This window comes from Bidens hawaiensis, unplaced genomic scaffold (genome assembly GCF_021521415.1).
Source record: "Bidens hawaiensis isolate Kalapana, Puna unplaced genomic scaffold, B.hawaiensis_p1.1 tig00020403_1, whole genome shotgun sequence".
Taxonomy (NCBI): Eukaryota; Viridiplantae; Streptophyta; class Magnoliopsida; order Asterales; family Asteraceae; genus Bidens; species Bidens hawaiensis.
In genome coordinates, this window is record NW_027493105.1 from 130,074 (window position 1) to 154,092 (window position 24,019).

The 24,019-nt window shown below is 35.8% G+C and overlaps 1 protein-coding gene across 1 annotated transcript; it reads left to right on the forward strand.

Moving 5' to 3' along the window:
• Positions 1–10,070: 10,070 nt before the first annotated feature.
• LOC143560556 (protein argonaute 1-like) lies at positions 10,071–18,554 on the forward strand. Its single transcript, XM_077048836.1, has 21 exons — positions 10,071–10,813; positions 10,884–11,092; positions 11,185–11,334; positions 11,427–11,560; positions 11,657–11,766; positions 11,847–11,953; positions 12,043–12,181; positions 12,258–12,374; positions 12,460–12,567; positions 12,647–12,718; positions 12,813–12,935; positions 13,018–13,186; positions 13,269–13,528; positions 13,721–13,863; positions 13,933–13,995; positions 15,607–15,670; positions 15,745–15,880; positions 16,789–16,862; positions 16,953–17,047; positions 17,134–17,165; positions 18,162–18,554. Exons 1-21 carry the CDS (start codon positions 10,082–10,084, stop codon positions 18,368–18,370), a joined length of 3,246 nt encoding a protein of 1,081 aa, XP_076904951.1. The 5' UTR covers positions 10,071–10,081; the 3' UTR covers positions 18,371–18,554.
• Positions 18,555–24,019: the final 5,465 nt, after the last annotated feature.

The following is a 24,019-nucleotide window of genomic DNA, read 5'->3' on the forward strand; positions in this document are numbered from 1 at the left end:
AAGGATGTGAAGGAGTTCTACTGGTGGCCGGGTATGAAAAAGGATATAGCCACATACGTCGGCAAGTGTACGACGTGTGCGAGGGTTAAGGCGGAGCACCAGAAACCTTCGGGAATGTTACAACAACCGGAAATTCCTGAATGGAAGTGGGAGCAGATCACGATGGATTTTGTGACACATCTCCCCAAGACGTCCCGAGGACATGATGCAATTTGGGTAGTCATGGATCGATTAACCAAATCGGCACATTTTATTCCGATTAGAAATAATTATAACACCGAGAGACTTGCGCAGATTTATATAAATGAAATTGTGTCTCGTCATGGGATACCCATCTCAATCGTCTTCGACCGAGATAGCCATTTCACCTCCAATCTTTGGCAAGCTGTACAAGAAGCGCTGGGAACGCGTATTAACCTAAGCACAGCTTACCACCCTCAGACCGACGGTCAGTCTGAGAGGACCATCCAAACACTGGAGGATTTGCTTCGTGCATGCGTACTGGATTTTAAGGGAAATTGGGATCAACATCTTCCACTCGTTGAATTTTCCTATAATAACAGTTACCATAGCAGTATAAAGGCAGCACCTTACGAAGCATTGTATGGACGGAAGTGCCGATCACCACTCTGCTGGACTGAAGTGGGCGACACACAGGTTATTAGATCAGATCTGGTCCAGGAAACGACCAGCAAAATCCTTGAAATTAAGAACAATCTGAAGGCCGCACGGGATCGGCAGAAGAGTTATGCCGATACCCGTAGAAAACCGTTATCATTTGAGAAAGGTGATAAAGTGTATTTGAAAGTATCACCTTGGAAAGGAGTAGTCAGATTTGGAAAGGCGGGGAAGTTAGCCCCTAGATACATTGGACCATTCGACATTACTGCAAAAATCGGTCATGTAGCATACCGATTAGAACTGCCTGATGAACTGAGTGCAGTTCACAACGTGTTTCACCTGTCGAACTTGAAAAGGTGTCTGTCGGATGAGACATCGGCGTTACCTTTAGAGGGTGTCCAAATAAATGATAAGCTCAACATTGTAGAGGAGCCCATAGAAATAGTAGACGGGAAAATCAAACAACTTAGACACAATAAGATCTCGTTGGTCAAAGTTAGATGGAACTCGCTACGAGGCCCAGAATATACATGGGAACGAAAGGACGAATTTCGGAAGAAATATCCCCACCTATTTCCGCAAAAGGAAGTAGTTGATGCGTAAAATTTCGAGGACGAAATTTTTGTAACGGGAGGAGAATGTAACGATTCCGGCAAATTCAGGTATACCCTAGCCGGAATATACTATTTACGTGTTATTCAATACTGAATATCTGAATTATAATGTGTTTATACGAGTATATAAGATTCACAGTACGAATTATACTTGAATATACAGCTAGTCGTATTGAAATTACGATTAATTGATGAACGATTATTGAAACCCGAACGAATCGGGGATTACATTATAGACGAAATATATAATGTTTAGTGATGTGTACGAAGTATTAAAGCTTCGGGATAAGTGAATTATAGCACAGAAAAAGGATTTCGATTTATTAGTACGTCGGTACGATAAACGAAACCTTTAACATCAAACCAAGCAAGAGACGATCGATCAAGCCGAAAAAGATGCACAATTACCGACAATATGATGTGTTAAGTCAATAAATGTCATGGTTTAAGTTTTTAAAGTTTTTAAATCGGTTTTATATAAATTTAAATTTTAAGCCGAAAAACGACCGTTTTGGCCTCGTTTTGAGCGGAATTAAATGTTTAACCGAAAAACGAACTGAACCAGATTATCCACAACATTATCCGGATTACACAATCCGAATGTGTGGCCAAGGTTGAAGATGTGGGCCCCACCCCACACCTTACTAGGACCGATCGGTCCATGATCACACACACACTTCATTTTCTTTTTTCTAAAATCACAACTCCACATTTCTCTCCATCCTTCACTCATTCAACCAAAAACCTTTGATTTTTAAGAAGATCCACAAGGTATAAACATGTTATTATGGTTTGATCTTGCTTTTTTAATTCCAAATCATGAGAAAATGAGGTTTCAAGTGAAAAATGGGTGAAAACCCGAGATGAAACCGATTCTTGCATGATCAAGTGATGTATACAAGTTATACAAGGGAACTTGGTCCAAGAAAGGAGTTAAAAGAGTCAAAAACGAATTTTTACGGTTAAAATCTTTGTTTTGATGTCTTAACCGAAACCATGAAAGAAATGGCTTGATTGTGGGTATAACTTGCTTGGTGTGGTGTTTTTGTGCTTGTAGGTGTTGTATCTAGTTGCTAGCAAAGGCTAGAAAGCAAGATCTTTGCGATCTAAAGCTAAAAACACAAGGTAGTTAGGTTTTTCGTATGATTTGTAAGATTTGGACAGATTGTGGTAGACTTAGAGTTGAGTCATGAAATTTCACAGAGATGATCTACACATGAAAATATGAGATCTGTGAAATTTTGGTAATTTTTGGATAAAGGATGAATATTTGGTGAATTTAATGCTTGGTTTTGGCTAAAAATGGTGAAAAATAGCTAAACATCATGAAAAATTCTGGAAAAATTCAGATAAGCTTTTTATAACATATAAAAGTCACACACAAAATTTCAGGTCCATTGGAGAAGTCTAGGTAGGCTTTTCGGTAAAACGAGATCTAGGGTTGTCTAGCTCGGTTTTGGTAAAAATAGCATGAAAAATGAGTTTTTGGTTCTGTAAAAATTACTGGGAACTATGTGGATGGCAGAAGTCATCCTAGAAAAATTTGGGATTTTTCTAAGGTCGTTTGGTATTTTCGACATATTTGGTGTTTAAATGACGTTTAAAAATAGATAAATAAATGTTAAATATAAAAATTAATTCTGGAAATATTTTATAAAATTCCTTACAGTCAAAAACTGATTTGTGCAAAATTTCAAGATCCGAGACTAAACGGATAATTATTTGTGCTAAACAGAACATAAAAACAAACTTTTAAAGCTTAAAACGCGGTAAACCGGCAAAGTTCGCCTAAGCGAGCTGACTGGTGTATAAAAACCCTAAAAATGAACTATTTTCATGAAACTGAGTAAATCAAGTAAAAATAAATCATCCGAAAGTAATTCGGATGATTTGGGTAATTTTACCCGATTTAGTCGTTTCCGGTATATTAAAGACGGAAACGGGCCCCGCGGCCAAACGGGGTGTCTTAACCGAGCTCTAATTTCACCACTTTAATTAAAATATCAATAACAACTATTTTCGGGTCGTATGTGGCCAAACTCATTTTGAAAACATAAAGACGAATAACCGTGCTAGGCACGCAAAACGAGAAAACAAACTAATGGTAGTTTTGACTAAAGAACTCTAAGTGATATCACAATCTAAGTCCTGAGAAGTGTATCGGGGTTAACATTGTACCCGGATCGTGTACGGTACTGGATTAACAGTGTCCCCGGACGTACCGGTTAACACGAATTTAAGTTATATTAATAGAAATTGTGTAGTAACGACTTAGGGATCGTATTACAGATCCGGACAGGTAGCCGTGCCAGTATTACATCTCTGCTCACCAAAAAGGTGAGTTTCACGAGCCCCTTTTTTATTGAACTGTTTTAAATATTTTCCCGGGGCGGAAAGCATGTTTTTTATCAAAGTGTTTAAGTACATGCCGATCGCATGGAAATGAATGTATTTATATAATGTTTATTGTACGGGAATCGTACGGTAATGTATTAAGATGGTAATTGTCTGAGTTGCTAATATTGTAAGACCCGAAACAGTGTTCTGGGTTAACAGTGTCCCCAGAGGTTATTAAAAGTATTTCTGGGTTAACAGTGTCCCCAGAGGCTATTAAATGTATTTCTGGGTTAACAGTGTCCCCAGAGGTTATTAAATGTATTTCTGGGTTAACAGTGTCCCCAGAGGTTATTAAATGTGTTTCTGGGTTAACAGTGTCCCCAGAGGTTATTAAATGTGTTTCTGGGTTAACAGAGTTTTCACTTGTAGGCTCAGCATAATTACATCATTAATTTATGATTATTAAAATGATTTGTCATGGTTTATTTAAATTAGTGAAACTCACCAACTATTCGTAGTTGACCCGTTTTCTTTACATGCTTTCTAGGTACACCCAAATTGGAATGAGTGATACGTGCTTATGATGTGTGCTATTTTGTGGAAGCTTAAGAGTCTATATTTTGTTTTAAACATGTTAACGTACTATTGGTAAAACTTATGTGATAACGCCTAGTCGGTAACGAAACTCGGAACAATGTAATACGTTTAAATTATTGTAGTGGTGTTTTCTTTATAAGCAATGCTGTTGATATCAGATGTGTCTGTTGCATCCCGTGTACGTTTCCGCTGCGGTTACGGGGGTGTTACACACACAACCGTATTCACCATGAGTTCCATGCGAGGATTTCGATAATTATGCGTGCACTCATAATTATTTAGATTGTCGCATGATGCACATGGTTCGTCCCGTTGTGCGGGTTTGAAAACATGGGTAAAATACAACTCTCTTTTTTATGTATATATACATATAGAATCATTTGATCGTGAGCAATGAACATATAAATATGGAAAATTTAATGATCATAAATAACTAGTAAATAATCCTAAGAATAATAATAATAGATAAATAAAATAGAATAAAAATTAACGAAATTATTGAAGTTAGTCATCGAAAGTAATAACACCGAAATGAAATAATTGAAAGGAGGAAAATTTTGAAATCTTACACATACGATGTAGAGAAAAATACTTGAGATGACGACAAAATTCTCGTAATAATAAATAGGTTCACATAACAAACGAATCACATGATTAGAGGTATATAATAACATAAGAGGCTCGAAATCAAGATTATAAAATCGGATGAGAACAGAGTACCGTGATGATGAGGTGAGTTTGGAGGGTTCGGGTAGCCATGTATTAAAATATCAAAAATAAAATTTGTACATGTGACTCCTATTAGATAACTATGTACAACACATGTTCATAGTCCCAATTTCCAACACGTTTGTAGGAAATTGGTCATAGGTAGTTTATGATACAAATACGGTACTATTAGATAACTATGCACATCACCATGCACATAGTCCCGGTAAATAACTGGTCATAGACCACTTAAATCATGATAATAAATTGTGTAACAATAAATAGTGTAATAAACGACAAGACATGAATAATGATTGATTAATAAATAACCATAATTCTCATTCATAACAAAGAATGGACGTGACTTGAATGTCTCAAGGATATTTCGGTCCTCGAAAACCAAAAGACAAAAAATTTTCAACAGAAAGCAAGGGTCTCATGGGCCTCTCGTGGAGATGATAACCCGGCTTTCTTTCACCAGGTTATTAAGCATAGAAATATTTCCAATAAAATACACGGGTTCATGATTAAAGGGAGATGGTGCAACATTCCTAATCAGGTTAAAAGGGAGGTGTTAAACCACTTAAGGTCACATTTTAAAAAACCGCTTAGTCACAGACCGAGGTTGGAGTGTGAAGGTTTTAATAAATTATCTCCAGAGGAGGCAGCGAGGTTAGAGGCTCCATTTTCTAAACTCGAGATTAAAGTGGCAGTTTGGGAATGTGGGAAGAATAAGTCACCAGACCCTGATGGTGTCAATTTTAAGTTCATAAAGAATTTTTGGCACTTGCTGGAGGACGATTGCTGCAATTTACTGAACTTCTTCCACAACTCGGGTTAGTTAGATCAGAAATGTTGCTCCTTTTTTATAGCATTGATCCCTAAATGTTGAGATCCAAAAACTATGCAAGATTTCAGACCTATAAATCTCATTGGTGCTATTTCTAAGATTGTTTCCAAGGTTCTAGTGAATCGTCTGAAAAGCGTGTTAAGTTCGATCATTTCAAACCCTCAGTCGGCGTTTTTAAGTAATAGATCAATCTCGGATGGCCCCCTTATAATTAATGAGATTATTACGTGGTGGAGGAAGAAGAAATATCCGGGCCTCCTTCTTAAGGTTGACTTCGAGAAGGCGTATCATCATCTCAATTGGAATTTTCTAGATAATATTATGGAAAACATGGGATTTACAACAAAGTGGAGACGGTGGATAAACGGGGTTAGTATCTTTTGCTCGATCTTCCATCTTAGTCAATGGTTCGCCAACTTTTGAATTCAAATATGCGAGAGGTATCCGTCAAAGTGATCCAATATCTCCGTTTCTTTTCATTTTGGCCATGGAGGCACTTTCGATACTTATCAAAAATGGTTGTGGGACTGGTGTCTTTAAAGGTTTTCAATTACCTAATGATGGCCCTCTATTGACTCACTTACTTTACGCGGATGATGCTCTCATTGTTGGAGAATGGACAGAAAATAATGTAAGAGATTTGGGTCGGTTATTGAGGGTTTTTAAAATGCTCTCAAGTTTGAACATAAATTTGGAAAGTCTTTTTTATTTGGTGTTGAAGTTAATAATCATCAAGTAAAGATGATGACGGAGTTACTTCACTGCAAAGTGGGAGAGCTTCCATTCTTGTATCTAAGGATAAAAGTGGGTGCAATTATGAATAATCAAAACAATTGGCAGCCGGTTGTTGAGGTTATTGATAAAACGCTCGCGGATTGGAAAGCTCACTCCCTCTCAATGGAGGGGGCGTTTAACGCTCTTAAATTCTGTTCTTTAGACTATTCCAAATTACTATTTTTCTCTCTATAAAGCTCCGGTCAAGACCTTGGAGATCTTAGAGGCGAAAAGAAGAAAATTCTTGTTGGGGGCGGGGGGGGGGGGGGGGGGGGGGACTGGAGATAAATCTAAGATTAACTTGGTATCGTGGGACAAAGTGTTAACTGAAAAAAAAGATGGTGGGCTGGGGTTGAGTGCGCTTAAAATTCCAATATTTTTTTTATTGTCTAAATGGTGGTGGAGGTTCAAAGTGGAAGAGGGAAGTCTATGGAAGCAGGTGGTTACGGCTCTGCATTATTCTTCATGATATTGGCCGGAGATCCCACATAACAAAAAACTAATCGGGACATGGAGCAAGATAATGAGCATTGATAAAACTCTTGAATTTTCATAAGTTTTGTTGTCTAGAATGATTAAGGGTGAAGTGGGTAACAGAAAAAAAAATTAGATTTTGGTTAGACAACTGGTTGGATGAAGTTTCGTTAAGGAAGTGGTTGTCACACCCCGACCAACGGCGGAACATGCCGGGGCGTAACGTATCGATTGAACAGTAGCTCAGAAGACACTAATTAAAACGACAATAATTATTTAATTTCATTAACATAAAACAAGTACATAAATTCAATAATAAACAACTATTACATCATGTTTTGTCTTTCGATTTATATCCTACGGTAAAACTAATTTCTTTGATGTTGAACAATGTAAATTACTTGTACCTGTAGCATATATGAAAATAAAGTTTGTCAACACGAATGTTGGTGAGAGTACAAAAGTTTTAGTTGAGATATATATATATATATATATATATATATATATATATAGATAAAAACCATAATTCATATGTAAAAGATGAGTATTACAATTTCTATGAAAATTTAAACAACTAAATAGAAGTGGACCCGTTCTTATTGATACGAAATCAAAGTACTTGGGTAAATGTATGATCATACTAGATGAGGATTGATGAGGATGAGATATCAACCACCAAACATGAAATACACAATTAAGCACATAGAGCATTATCATAGAGCATGCAATAATCACACATAAAATATATTGAATTGTGTTTTAAATAGATGTGTAAATAAAATTGTGTAATTTAAATAGGATATACATGTCACCCCCAAAATTTAAAGATGAAAAAGGGGTATATGTAAACTCACCTCGATAGACGAACAACAATGATTTAGATAATGAGAAGATGAGAGAAGTCACACGCGAATGTTAAAGTCTAAGAGAAACGAGAGTAACAGGTACGATTAAGTCAAGATTCACTAGTTAAAGAATATCGATATAATATAATAATACATATTTAAGGATTTTCATTATATAAAACAAATATTTTAATTTATGAAAAACATAACTCAATAAATATTAGTTGTAATTTTACTTGATTAAAACATAAATCTTTAACTTATAATATAGAGATATTATATAAGCAAAACACATCTTTAACAGTATTGTTAGTTTATTAATTCGCTTAAAAGTACACTATAATACTTTATTATATAAAATATTATATATCTTTAAAAATTATAAGTTTGTTAAATATATATAAAGTTTACGTTATATATATATATATATATAAAACGATTAACATTAGTTTACATGATATTATATATACGTACATATACATATATGCATAACTAACTACACATACACATACATATAAGGACGAGTGACTCGAGAGAACACAAGTTCAAATAATCGGTTCTTAATAAAATAATTTATTTAATAATAATAATTATTATTACATTAAATGAATTTGCTTAAAAGGTTAATTACTAAAAAAATAAAACTAAAAACGGGCTGGGGGAGGCTTGAACCTGCACCCCAGCTCGTCTCGAGTCTTAAACAAGCTGCACGAACCAACTGAGCTACTCTGTAACTTGTTTAATCCATGATAACCAGATATTTTATACACACGAACAACACTACCATATGAACTAAGAACCCTAATAAATCAAATTGATTAAACCCGTTGATAATCGCTCAATTAACCATAGGGTAAATTTGCAGCATATCTTGACGACAAAACCATATAATTAGTTACCTCGATTGGTTTACGCCTTAATCCATGGATCATGAAGCAAAAACAAGGGGGGGGGGGGGCTGCTCATGTGAACGGGAAAAGGGAGAAGGAGGGAAAGAGGTTTGGTAAGTTTGACATAATTAGTCCCTAATCTTTAGTCGTGGATTCAATGTGGTATCAAGTTAGTTAGGGGGGGGGGGGTATTATTGCATAGAAATCATAGTAATTATCAATAAATAAATAAATAAACATAATATCTATATAAACTTAAACGAAGGCGGGAATTAATTACGAGCGTCCGTATAATAAATGAGGCAAAATAAAGAAAAACAAAATAAAAGAGTCGGGTTTCAGATTTGAAAAGTAACGAATGTTACGGTGGTTCCCTAATCTATTTGCTCTAGGGAGGGTTAAGACGTGATGTATGGCGGATCGGTGATAAATTTTAAATTGGAACTGGAAAGCCCAGCCTCGTTATGGTGTCGTTGTGGAGGAATTGATGGATTTATTGAAAAAACTTTATTATTGTAGACTTAATGGGGAAGATGATAAATGGAGATGGGGAGGAGATGGGTCGGATGTTTTACGGTTGCTTCGATGAAAAAGTTCTTGTATAGAGCCGATTCTTCACTAAGTAGAAGCATGTTGGATTGGAATAATTGGGTTCCTTTAAAGGTTAATATCGTGATTCGGAGAGAATCGCCTTCTAACAAGAGACATGAAATGAAACGAACTCCGAATATTTTAAAGTAACCAACTCTACGCTTTCTCACTTTCATTCTTCTTCTTCGTATTATTATTATTATTATTATTATTTATAGGGTTTTCAACTTCCTATCGTTTCGTTCGCTCAGATTTGATTTTAATCTCTTCTGAATCAATTTATATTTCTTAAGAAGGTATATCTTGGATTCATCCTCATCGCTTCTTTAATCACTGTTTTTTTTACAGTTTTTTCTTCTTCGATTTCGGTACTCCTGTAGTAGTTGTTAAATGAATCTGAATCTATTCTACGCTTACTTGCTGCTTGTTTGATTTTTTTGCTCATTAGGTTAAGTATGACGTAATGTGTCAACTTTTTCTGTGGTTTTTTATTTTTTGATGATTTTGACAGGAGAATATTTCTGATGTGGATATTATAGTTAATTTTTAATAGTGTAGTTTGTTTGTAATGCTGTGTATATAGGCTTCTCTGTTTTAGTCAATATATTGTACGGTTAGTGGTTGCTTTTTTGCTCACAGTGTGGTTTTTACTACTGTTAGGTGTATATATGCAGCGTTTTGATGTGGTGTGCTATTTGATTTGTGTAATAGTTGCTAAATGTATCTTTTTTTATTGTTACTTTAAGCTGATAATGTTTTCTGTTTGTTTCAGTCCTCATAATGGTAAGGAAGAAGAGAACCGAAGGTCCCGGTGGTGGTGAAGGCTCTGCGCCTCAGGATGCTGGTTATGGCCAAAGTCAAGGCAGTGGTGCTCAAAGACCACCGGCTCAGCAACAGCCGCAACAAGGAAGAGGACAGCAGGGTGGCTATCAAGGAAGAGGACCGCAGGGTGGTTACCAAGGAAGAGGTCAGCATGGTGGTTATCAAGGAAGAGGGCAGCAGCAGGGTGGTTATCAAGGAGGAAGAGGCTGGGGTAGCAGGGGTGGATATGGTGGTGGAGTAGGGCCACAACGGGGCGGTGATTCTCAACAGTATTATGGTGGACCACCTGATCAACTGCAGCTGAGGCCCCCTAGAGGAACCGCACCGCCACAGCGCCATGGTGGGCCTGCACCCCAGTATTCTGGTGGACCTTCTAGGCCGCCTGTTCCCGAGCTGTACCAAGCAACACAAGCTCATCAACAGCCTGTGGCGGCGTTGCAGCCAACAACACCACCTGAAGTGCATGCTGAGTCTTCATCTTCTACCAAGCAGACGGTGGACGAGACAGCTGGTCAGTTTCAGCAGCTATCTTTGCAGCAAGAAGAGCCCAGTCAGCAAGTGGCACCTGCCTCTTCCAAATCATTGAGGTTTCCTTTGCGTCCAGGAAAAGGCCGCGTTGGTGAAAGTTGCATTGTCAAAGCTAACCACTTTTTTGCGGAACTGCCTGATAAGGATCTGCACCAATACGATGTAAGCCTTTGTTTTTGGTTGGTTGTTTGTTATTGCAAGTCTTGATATATAACTATTTTGAATTGTGTAGGTGACAATTAATCCTGAGGTGGCTTCACGTGGTGTGAATCGTGCTGTAATGGCACAACTAGTCGCTTTGTACCGTGACTCTTATCTTGGAAAGAGGCTTCCTGCATATGATGGAAAAAAGAGCCTGTATACTGCTGGACCGTTTCCTTTTGTTTCAAAAGAGTTTAAGATCACTCTTATCGATGAAGATGATGGTTCTGGCGGCGCCAGGTCAGCATTTTGGTTCTCTTTTTCAATCTTTATTCAAACAGTGCACTAGTTTGAACTTGTATCTTAACACTTGCAATTTGTTGTTAATGCAGGAGAGAAAGAGATTTTAAAGTTGTGATAAAACTGGCTTCACGTGCTGATTTGCATCATCTGGGATTGTTTTTAGCAGGGAGACAAGCAGATGCGCCCCAGGAAGCACTTCAGGTTCTCGATATTGTGTTACGTGAGTTACCTACTAATCGGTATGTAGTTAGATGCACTTACTTTTAGTTGATATTTCCAAGTGTATGTATGTAATGGCATACTGATTATTAGTTTTTGTAACCTTTTGTAGGTTCTCGTCTGTGGGACGCTCATTCTATTCTCCTGATCTTGGTCGTAGACAACCACTTGGCGATGGGCTTGAAAGCTGGCGTGGCTTTTATCAGAGCATAAGGCCTACACAAATGGGGTTATCATTGAATATTGGTTAGTATGTTAAATTGTCCTTTGATTAATATTTAGCTTTAACGTTTTTTTTTTGAAGTTTGTTTATCTGATGTAATTGTGCATTTTGATTTTCAGATATGTCTTCGACTGCATTTATTGAGCCGCTGCCTGTGATTGACTTTGTCACACAGCTTCTGAATAGGGATGTCTCTGCAAGACCTTTATCTGACTCAGACCGTGTGAAGGTAACCGTTTTTACTATTTTAATATATTTAAAACTGCAAAATAATGTTTTTGCTTAAAACTTATCAAACACATTGACCAGATCAAAAAGGCACTGAGAGGAGTCAAAGTTGAAGTCACTCACCGTGGAAACATGCGTAGGAAGTATCGCATATCTGGCTTAACATCACAAGTGACGCGGGAACTTAAGTGAGAACTTTATTCTATTTTTCAGTTTCGATCTTTTGTGTTGACTAAAGCATGACGTGTGGATGACCATTTCTTTTGTTATGTGTCAGTTTTCCAGTTGATGAAAGAGGTACATTGAAGTCCGTCGTTGAATACTTCAGAGAGACTTATGGATTTTCCATTCAACACGTTCAAATGCCATGCCTGCAAGTTGGCAATTCCCAGAGAACAAATTATCTACCTATGGAGGTTCACATTACTTCTTTATATTCAAATACATATTGTTTTCACATTAAAGATATTTTAATGTTTTGTTTATTTTCAGGTCTGCAAAATTGTTGAGGGTCAGAGGTACTCAAAGAGGTTAAATGAACGCCAGATCACCGCCCTTCTTAAGGTGACATGTCAACGCCCTCAAGAAAGAGAGGGTGATATTCTCAAGGTTTGTTTGTTTGTTGACATTTTGAATTTATGTGGTTATTTTTGTAATTGAAACGTTTAACCATTTTAATCATGACTTTTTGCAGACTGTTAGACACAATGCTTATGGACAAGATCCTTACGCTAAAGAATTTGGGATCAAAATCAGCACACAGCTGGCATCTGTTGAAGCTCGAATTTTACCTCCTCCAAGGGTAAATTAGTCATCTTTTCCTATATTTTTTCATTCTTTTCACTTTCACTATTTGCTAAATATTTTAATTGCATATTTAGCTTAAATATCATGACACTGGCCGTGAAAGGGACTGTCTGCCTCAAGTTGGTCAATGGAACATGATGAACAAGGTAATTTTTTTTGTTATTGTATGTACACGTATGCATTCATGTATTTAATTTATTATCAGACATGTAATAATTTTATTTTTTGAATTTGTGACAGAAAATGGTCAACGGTGGAACAGTCAACAACTGGATTTGCATCAACTTTGCAAGGAACGTTCAAGATGATCTCGCTCGTAGCTTCTGTACCGAGCTTGCAAAAATGTGCACTATTTCTGGCATGGTATTGTCAACAACACTTTAAAGTCAAATAGTTGTTGACTGTTGACCTATTTTTATTCTTCCAATTTCGTTTGCTTTTGCAGAACTTTGGCACCATGCCTGTGCTTCCTCCATTTAGTGGTCGACCTGATCAGGTTGAACGAGTGTTGAAAGCTCGATTTCATGAAGCCATGACTAAACTTCAGTCCACCAACCGAAAAGAACTTGATTTGCTTGTTGTCATTTTGCCTGACAACAACGGTTCTCTTTATGGTATTAACTATTGATCGACCAGAATTTGGTCAGAGTTGGCCCAATTGTATTTTTCTGTAATCAGCTGTTTGTTTTTGTACAGGTGACTTGAAAAGAATCTGTGAGATTGATCTCGGGGTTGTTTCTCAGTGTTGTTTAACAAAGCACGTGTTTAAGATGAATAAGCAGTATTTAGCAAATGTTGCCTTAAAAATTAACGTTAAAGTTGGCGGAAGAAACACGGTTCTTGCTGATGCAATCACAAGGAGAATCCCTAATGTTAGTGATGTCCCGACAATTATTTTTGGTGCTGATGTCACTCATCCTCACCCTGGTGAAGATTCTAGCCCATCAATTGCAGCTGTAAGTTTCCATCTTTTTAGATCGGTCTTCTTGGTTTGCAAGTTTGATTGTTAAAATATATAAATTACAAATCTAATCTAAACATTTAGGGATCAAACTTGCAGTACGGTCAAAATGCAGCGACCATTTGTACAAGTCTTTACGTTTAGTTTAATATCATTTTTACTTCAAATTTCTAAACCCTTTATGTAGGTTGTGGCTTCACAAGACTGGCCTGAAATTACTAAGTATGCTGGATTGGTTTGTGCACAAGCACACCGTCAAGAACTTATTCAAGATTTGTATAAGGAATGGGAGGACCCCAAGAGAGGCAAAGTGTCGGGTGGCATGATTATGTATGTTTTGATTTTTCCACTTCATACTCGAATATGTTTTTTGAACTAGATTTGTTTATGCACATGTAGGGAACTTTTGAAGTCGTTTCGTAGAGCAACTGGGGAAAGACCAAAGCGTATCATCTTTTACAGGTATTCAATCCTTTTGCTTTAATTGTTTTTTTCATTTTGACATTATGTGTGTGTGTGTGTGTGTGTGTGTGGGTGCTATCTATGTATATTAAAAGGCAACTTCGATTGTGTGTAAATTAGTTTTTTTAAAGATACAAAGGTCCCCTCTAAAAACATACCTTTTAGACACTAAAGTTTTTTTTACTTCTATTTAGATTTTTGACTATGTCGTTGGGGCGCTTATAGTTATCTACGTATTGATTTAAACTTCGTTCAAAATCGAATTGTTGATAATAATATATGAGTGATCAAAGCATGGGTGTTCATCGGGTCAGCCCGATCGGGTTTCGGGTTAATTGGGTCGGGTTAGTCGGGTTTTCCTTAAATAATATCTAACCCGCAACCCGACCCTATTAAGGTTCGGGTTAGTCGAGTTCGGGTTATTCGGGTTTCGGGTTTGTCGGGTCGGGTTAGTCGGGTTAACCATGTTACTTTATAATTTTAAGTTGTTTTATGTGTTTGTAATTTGTAGGTTGCAAAATTTCTCATTCCATTTAATTTTCAATTTCTTGTACAAGTAATTATCTTATAAATTCACATATAAACCTGTAAACGAACCGAACAAACATGAACAAAGGCATGTCCGTATTCTTTTATTTAACTTTTAACGAACACGAACACGAACACTTAATCGAAAAAATATTTGGGTTCATGATCGTTCATTTAAAATCTAAACGAAGAATTCACGAACATAAATGAACATAATTAAATAAAGATAAACGAACATGAATGAACATATATGTACATACATTAACGAACACAAACATACATTAACAAACATAAATGAACGCATTTAAATAAACACGAACAAACAAATATAAAACATATCAAGTTGATATAATTACTAAATGCAAATAATAGTTAATAATTTTCTATTAATATGCAAACGAACATGAACGAACGTAAACAAACTTAAATGAAGGATCATAAACAAACATTCACAAACATAGATGAACAAGTTAGATATATTTTCATGTTCGTTCGTTTAATTAAATGAACACAACATAAATGAATTTTCCACCGAACGGTTCATGAACACAACATTATTGTCTTTATAGTGCTTATTTCACCTTTTAATCATTGTATTTAAAGTTAAGTATCACCACTAATAGGGTTATTCGGGTTAACCCGAAACCCGACTTTTTCCCAAAAATGAACCCGAAACCCGACCCTATTAACAAGTCGGGTTATTCGGGTTGACCCAAATAACCCGATTAATACATTTGACCCGATTTAACCCGACCCGAATTTGCTTATTCGGGTTCGGGTCGGGTTAATCGGGTTCAGGTATTTTGGACACCCCTACACATCATCAAAACTGTGTCAATGTTCACTTTATTATTTTTATTATTGTTATTTTTTCTTAAAATGACGTTATTACCATTTTTTAACATTGTTTCAATGTGATATTGCTGTATGCATATTTGACTTTAGTTTTTCCCTTGAGTTCACGTATATTTTAAAAACTTTTGTAAATTGTCTATGGTTAACAATTTATGCATCGTGCGGGCACACTACTAGTCTTTACAAATATACTCTTGCTTTACTGTTGATGTAAATTTTATTGTGAAGGGACGGTGTGAGTGAAGGCCAGTTCTACCAAGTTTTACTTTATGAGCTTGATGCAATCCGTAAGGTAAATACAATCCTGTATGTAAATAGTTTTTCGTTAGATTATATCTTTTAATGTTATTCATTTTTTAAAAACAGGCTTGTGCTTCATTGGAGCCAGATTATCAACCTCCGGTGACATTTATCGTGGTTCAAAAACGTCATCACACTAGACTTTTTGCAAACAATCACAATGACCGTAGATCTGTTGACAGGAGTGGCAATATACTGCCTGGTATGCTAATAATATTTGTTTTTATGATTACTGTTATTATCATAGTTGTTAAAAGCGTTCGCTTTTGGCGCGTAAGCGCATTTAATGGGCGAAGTGAATTAATTGCGATTTTAATGCATCGGTATTAAAAGCGCTGAACTGTAACTGCTCTCAAATGGTATGCGTGTTATTAATTTAATGACATTTAACCCACCTTTTTCTATTCTCACGTAAAAATTAAAACTCCCATGATTTAAGGCTCAACCTCTTCCTATTGTCAAATAAAATTAAAACTCCACTATTTAAGGGTTCAACTAGTTTATTATTTAATAGAAAATTTTCTATACGTTTTAATTCCTTTTTATTATATTTATTATTTAGTTTTTTTAATAAATAACACAAAATATGCTGTTTAGTATTTAGTCATGTTTATCATAATAAGTAACACAATTATGTTGTTTAGTATTTACTCATGTTTACCATAATTTTATATATAAAATAATAATAATTATATAAGTATATATTAAATTTAAGATATACTTATATAACTATTATTATTTTATATATCAAATTATGATAAAGCTGACTAAATACTATGAACTGTTTCAAGAATGAATCTTTTTTTTCTTATTAAGATGTTCTTCTTTAGTTAAAATTTTGTTTTTTTAATGTGCGCTTTTTATTTAAAAAATCGGGCGTTTTTTGCGCTTTTATTCTGGGCTCTAGGCAAAGCCTCAACGTATCGCATTTGATAACTATGGTTATTTAACTTATTATTATTGTTGTTGTTGTTAGTATTATTATTATTATTATTATTATTATTATTATTATTATTGTTGTTGTTGTTGTTATCATCATCATCATCATATTCATTATTTGTATTTTCTTGTATTTGATTACTACTGTATTTGATTATTCATAATGTGCAGGCACGGTTGTTGATTCGAAGATCTGTCATCCTACAGAATTTGATTTCTATCTGTGCAGTCATGCTGGAATCCAGGTGAGTTTGGATGTATTATTAAGTATTTTTTTAGTTTCTTTAATTTGTAACTTGAATAATAATGTAGAACTTGTATTTTTGACGATACAGGGTACAAGTCGTCCTGCTCATTACCATGTGCTGTGGGATGAAAGCCGATTTTCAGCGGATGACCTTCAATCGCTCACTAATAATCTATGTTACACGTATGTTAATTTATCTCATTATTCTCTGATATGTTAATATTGTTATTGTATTTTTTATGTACTTATGGTTCACTTTGTTTTGACAGTTATGCAAGGTGCACACGCTCTGTATCCATCGGTGAGTTTTCATTTTTAAATAACGTGACCAAACTATCAATCAATCAATCATACCAAGTGAAGTCCCACCAACAGCAAAGCTATTAGTAGGGTCTGGGGAGGGTGGGATGTAGGCACACCGTACCACTATCCAAAGGGATAGAGAGGTGGCTTCTAGAGAGACCCTCAGCTCTAAAATACATATGCATGAGGCCATATAAAGGTAATCAAAATTCAACAGTAAAATAAAGGAAATCAAAGTTCAACCGTACAAAAAAAATAAAAAAAAAATAAAATAATAATAATAATAATAATAATAATAATAATAATAATAATAATATATATGGAAAGAAAATACCCTTATGGTGTGTGACCAAAATAAGGTAAATAGAAGCCCTAAAGTATTCCTTTCTCTATAAAAATCCTTAACTTAAATTCTACTTCTCCAAGAATTTTTATCTTCAACCATGTCCTCGGAGTGGTGCAGGTCTATCGAATCATGCCTAATCCTCTCATCCCAAGTCAATTTAGGTTGTCCTCTACCCCTCCTCCCCTCTATAGTAATGTTTTTTACCCCTCCCCTCTATAGTAATGTTTTTTACCCCTCTATAGTAATGTTTTTTACCCCTCCCCTCTATAGTAATGTTTTTTACCCCTCCCAAGTCAATATGTTTTCTACGAATCTAACGTGACCAAACTATATAAAACAAAATCAAAACCTTTACATGAATCCACCCATTGCGTTTCGGGTACGTATACAGCTTCAACAAAACTATTTTAAACAAATTCTCATTAAAACGTAGCCAAATCATCTTACATTAAAATCTACAAAAAAAAACAGAAGAAAAGTCTATAAATAGGAACACTTATCAACATGTGATTCAGCAAAAGAATAACCACTTTAAAAAAACCATGGTCTAGATGATAGTTGTTCAAAGTGGATAGTAATTTATCTGTCTAGTACTGGCATAAGCTTAATGAGTCGGTTTTTGAAATGTGTTTATTGTTTGACATGCAGTACCACCAGCTTACTATGCTCATTTGGCTGCTTTTCGCGCACGGTTTTACATGGAGCCAGATACCTCTGACAGTGGTTCGATGATCAGTGGTGCTGCTGGTCGTGGAATGGGTGGTGGTAGGAGCACATGTGTTTCAGGTGCCAATGCTGCTGTTAGGCCTCTCCCTGCTCTCCGGGAGAACGTCAAGCGTGTTATGTTCTATTGCTGAAATTGTCATTTGATATTTGTGACTGGATTTGGATGGCGTGTGGTGTGTTTTGCTACTTTCATTCTGGGATTGGATTGTTTTGCTTGAACTTGGTTTGTAATGCATCTTAAGATTGTTTGGATGTTTGCTTTAGACATGTATAATTTAATTGTGGCTTTTGTTATGGCTCTAGTGCCTTTTTCTTTGTTTTTGTATTTGTAATGGTTTCGTGAAGTGAAGTTATTGTTGGAAATAATGGACCGGTTCGACTAAGTTAACATGGCCGACTGAGCTATGATCCGTACGAGTTGTACCCTGGGTAACGAACATAAAATCTGTTTAAATTAGTTATTGGTATTGACGAATAACTAACGCTATGTTATATAACTAAATAAATAAAGTAGTAATATCTTGTATTATTAAAAGCTTATTTTGTTGGATAAATAAACGTTATGAGCTTTAAACGAGAGTTGACCGTGTTTGAATTTTATTGGCAGGTAGTTCTTTGAAGTGATTATAATAGTATGAAAACAATACTTATTTATCATTTATTATAATAATAATAGAAAATTCTTAAAAGAGCCCAACACCCCTTCTCTAAAGAGAAAATGGAAAATACCCATTATTCTTTGATATTCCTAAATAGACCAAAATTTGGATGGGATGGACGTTTTGGGTAATGTTCTGACGGTATTCAAAAAGATTTGAATCTCGTCTGCTCAGTCCAAATTTAAGGTGAATATCGTCTTTCCCGTCAAATTTAAAGTGAATATCGTCTTTCGCGTTTAAATTTAAAGTGAATTCTGTCTTTCTCATTCAAATTTTGCGAAAATTTTTTTTGTTCTCTTTTCTAACACTCTTTCTCTCTCCTTCAACCTCTCTCTTCTTTTTTTTCTTCAACATCTCCATCTTCTTTTTAATAATCTCATTCGAACCAGAATTCCTCCGGCCACGAGTAGGCGCATTAGGAGAATTACCCACCTCCACCGGTTTACCAGTTGTCATCGGTGGTTCAACCATATTTTGCAGCAAAACATCTAATGATAGCGCACCATGTTTTCACCCCAAATTTGCTCCGGTTCGAAGGAGATGAAGAAGAAGAAAAATGATGATGATAATGATGATGAGGAAAAAGAAAAGGAGAGAGAGAATGTTAGAGAAGATGATGAAATTTTTCTCTCAAAATTTGGACGGGAGAGAAAAAATTTACTCAAAATTTGGATAGGAAAGACGGGATTCAATTTAATTTTGGTTAGGAAAGACGATATTCACTTAAATTTGGACAGGGCAGATGAAATTCAAATCTTTTTGAATCCCGCTGGAACGTTACCCAAAGCGTCGCCCCATCCAATTTTTTGGTCCATTTTGAGAATATTGAAGAATAGTAGGCTATTTTCCATTTTCTCAAAAAATAGCCTCAGATTTTCAGGTTTCCCAAAATGTCACAAGAAATATGTACTAGGGTGACACTTTGGTATTCGATCCGACGAGCTCTATCAACCAATTAAAAGCTAAAACGTGGATAAAAACTTACATGGCCGGCCAAATTTTGAAATCTTGAGGGTGCCGTCCAAATTATTTCATTAAATCTTTTGCTAAAAAGCAGTCTTCCCAGACGGTTTTTTGTTATGTTTCCTACATGATCCGTACAAATTCTAAGCTTTTTGAAAAAAGTGTCTTTTAAATTTTGTCTGCCAAGACGCATTTGAGAAGAATTTGTTTCAAGGAGACGAGATCCATATATTTTGTTCGTATAACTTTTTGAAGTTGAAATCCCGTCCAAACCGACCGGATTTATTTATATTCCGTCCAAACCGACAGAACTTAAAAAGATTCCACACCGACCAAATTCTCCAATAAATTTTCAGGTGGACCTCACTTTCTCCAATAACTTTTCATATTTATAGGTTTATAAGGTTGGATGCTCCTTCTTCCATTGTTCCCTTGTGTAATACATGATTTATAAGGTTGGATCCTTTGACGGCTCTAACACGGAAAAACAAATAAACAAACATAAAACAAGAAGATCATGTCCACCTTTTTAAATTGAAACTAAAAAGTGGGGTATACATTAATGTATACGTTAAGAAAGCAGGATCCACCTGAAACGTTGTTGGAGAATTTGGTCGGTGTGGATAGAATCCTTTTAAATTCTTTCGGTTTGGACGGAATATAAATAAATCCGGTCGGTTTGGACGAGATTTCAACTTCAAAAAGTTATGTGAACAAAAGATATGGATCTCGTCTCATTGAAACAAATTATTCTCAAATGCTTATTGGCAGACAAAATTTAAAAGACACTTTTTTCCAAAAGTTTAGAATTTGTACGGATCAAGTAGGAAATATAAAAAAACCATATGGGAAGACTACTTTTTAGCAAAAGATTTAATGAAATAATTTGGACGGCACCCTCAAGATTTTCAAAAATTTGGTTGGCCATGTCAGTTTTTATCCACGTGTTAACTTTTAATTGATTGATAGATCTCGTCGGATCAAATACCAAAATGTCGCTCCAATACATATTTCTTGGAACATTTTGAGAAACTAGAAGATTTGTGAGCTATTTTTTTTTCTCTCTTTCATTGATCCCTTTTTAGAATTTTCCCTAATAATAATAATAGAACTTAATTTCAATTACGTAAACTACTCTAAGAAAAAAACGAGGAAGTTTTTCATCTTTATTTTCGGCTACCACATGGCCACCGGTCAGTCGCTGTTGTTGCCTTGCGCTGCACCCCTGCCCAACCGTTGCTGTCTAGGAGCACCGCAGTCACCGCCTGATCGCATTCGTTTCGTCACCTAGCGCCACTCGTAAACGCTCGGTTAGGGGTGAGCAAAAAATGGTTCGGAACCGCTAGAACCGAGGAACCGGAACCTAACTTGTGCCTTAGAACCGTTAACGTGTGTTACCTTACGGTTCTCAGTTCTCAAAATTTGCATTAAACGGTTCCCGGTTCGGTTATGGGTAAAACCGATGGTTCTAGACGTGGAACCGAAGAACAGAAATATTAAAAACGTTTAAACTAAATTTACCAATCCTCATTTTTATAGAGTAACTTATTAACCGGCATCCATTCAGTCATTCTTTAATTCAAATCTTCCTTTTTTGCATCCAATATCTAGCTACACTGATCAGATTTAAGCTTTCAAGTTAATTTAACATAAAATGATATGTTCTTCCTTTAATCTATCGGCGCTAATTATTTATTTAACTTTAAAAATTATGTTTTAATAAATAAATATAACGGATGTTTATGCTGTAATTTAAATTAATGTTACCATGAAAAAATACATACAATTATATAAACTTGTTTTGCAATTTGCAAAATTTGCACAACCCATTTGATATTTTGATAAATAAACGACCGAACCGGTTCTGACCAGAACCGATTAACGAGAACCAACTTTACTGGTTCGGGAACCGAACCGGTTTACTATAATATGTCCCGGTTCTATTTTTTAGTCATTTTCGGTTCCGATTCGGTTCTCACGGTTCGAACCAGTTGCACAACCCTACTCTCAGTGTCTCAACCGGTTAATCATTAACCAAGGTATATATGACCTCATCGGTAGTTAATAATAAATAATTTATTATGTTCGTGCTTGTATGGTTTTGTAACCGGATCCTGTCGGGTTTCTTTTAAAGACCAATATTATACAAAAAATCTCAAAGAGGGCAACTTGAAAGTTACAAGAGACCCATACAACCAAGGAAGCAAACTAAATAAAATAAATTACAAAGAAAAGTGAAAGTTGAACCTACACCAATCTTCCCAATAAACGTTTGATCTCTAACCCTTGTTCATTACCTATAAGTACGATACTGCCTTGATGTCAATCACCACTTTGTCTACCAAAACTGTTTGTCTTTACAGATGTTGTCGTTCCTTGTTATCCAGGTCAACCAACATGTTATAACTAAAATAGCTTGAGTTATAAAGCATTCCTCCTTCGTCCTCCTTAGCTTGATCGGATATTGTAACACATCTTTAACCGATGATTCGAAGTTTGTAAAGACTGGCAATTTTACCCAATTGTGGATGATAGACCAAATCCATTTGGCAACTCTACAAGGTATCATTAAATGTTCCGATGACTCCGCAAATAGGCCACATAACGCACAATAACACGGTTTTTGTGGAGATTGGATAAAGTACTAATCTTCAAATGAAGCAGTTGGCCTTGATCAGAACCAAATTCAACCAACTGATGCTTAACATTATCTATATCATAATATCCCAGCTTAAATTTTTGACAAGGAAGCGATCTAGATATTTTTCCTTTAAAATCTTTCCACAGCCACCAATCGGTGGGCTTCGGAGACCACTTCAGTACATACATTTTAAAACCTCCTCTTTAAGATTGGTTCATGCTAATTCCATTATTCCCCCGACAGTAGACCAAAGTATCTTTTTGCATTACTTGCCCAACAATCAATCCAAAACTGTGTTTTTTCACCTAACTCCAGCCGAACACGTCAACCATGCATATTTGAGTTTCTATTGCATCATCATGATGCTTCTCTCAAAAGGTTTTTTTAACTGGAATGATTCTCCAATCTTGAACATTCGTATGAACCGCCGTGACAGTCTTCACCCAAAGAGACGATCTTTCGTTCTTAAATCTCGTCCATTTGTTTAAAGATCGACAAATAGTACACACACACCTAAAGTGTCAAGAACTGATTTAATAAACGTTAATCGACCTCCAACCGATAACGCTTTTGCTTTCCATTTAGATAATTTAGCATCAAATTTGTTCAAGATCGGTTTCCAATTTCTGATTAGGCCCATGTTAGCCCCCACTGAAAGACCTAAATGAATGTTACCCACCTTGCAATTCAATTCTGTAGCAACCATTTCGACATGACTCGGATCCACCTTTATCCCAAAAACCATGCTCTTTTGCAGGTTATCTTTTAGACCGGATGCGATATTATAAAAACACCCAAGAGATTTTTAAAAGTTGATTCGCACCATTCTCCAATGAATATTGCATCATCGGCGTAAAATAGGTGAGAGATACGCTGACCGTTCCTTGGCGTTTGAACCCTTTTGAAAGTACCTTCAAAGCAAGCAGATTTCATGACCACATGAAGAGCCACCATAGCCAAGATAAATAAGAACGGTACCTTGGCGTACTCCCCTACGACCAGAAATTTTCTCTTATGGGTTCGGAATATTTCGGTGCTCGATATTGTTCTGGCGTCAAAGTTTCCGGGCCCGGATGGGTCGGGTTGGTCATTCGGCCAAATAAATAAAACGCAATATCACTGTCATAACAAATGAACATCATCGTTGTTTTTGGCCTGAACTGGTGAAGGAGGCTATAGTTTGGGCATGGTTGATAGAAAATATATTGATCGGTGTTGTTTTTGTCTATTTTTCTAACTTTTATTCTGGTATTATGTTTAATGTTAATTGGGTTGGGCATAATTACTCATATTATTAATAACGTTGGGCTTTTTTTATAATCTATATAAAACATATACTCCCTACGTCCCATTATAAGTGTCATAGTTTAAAAAACATAAAGTTTAAGGTACATTGAATAATTACTTTTTTTCCTTATTAAATGACAATAATACCCTTGGAAAGTGGGTCCATCAATATTGTTTATTAATGTTAGTTGTGTGTGTGTGTGTTTAAGGGTAAATTTGGAAATTGACTA

What these genes read in the sequence shown, in the direction of transcription:
- LOC143560556 (XM_077048836.1), top strand. Translation starts at nt 10,082, where the DNA reads ATGGTAAGGAAGAAGAGAACCGAAGGTCCCGGTGGTGGTGAAGGCTCT. An exon ending in AGGATCTGCACCAATACGAT is followed by an intron (nt 10,814 to 10,883) that starts GTAAGCCTTTGT and finishes TGAATTGTGTAG; the next exon opens with GTGACAATTAATCCTGAGGT. An exon ending in CGTGAGTTACCTACTAATCG is followed by an intron (nt 11,335 to 11,426) that starts GTATGTAGTTAG and finishes AACCTTTTGTAG; the next exon opens with GTTCTCGTCTGTGGGACGCT.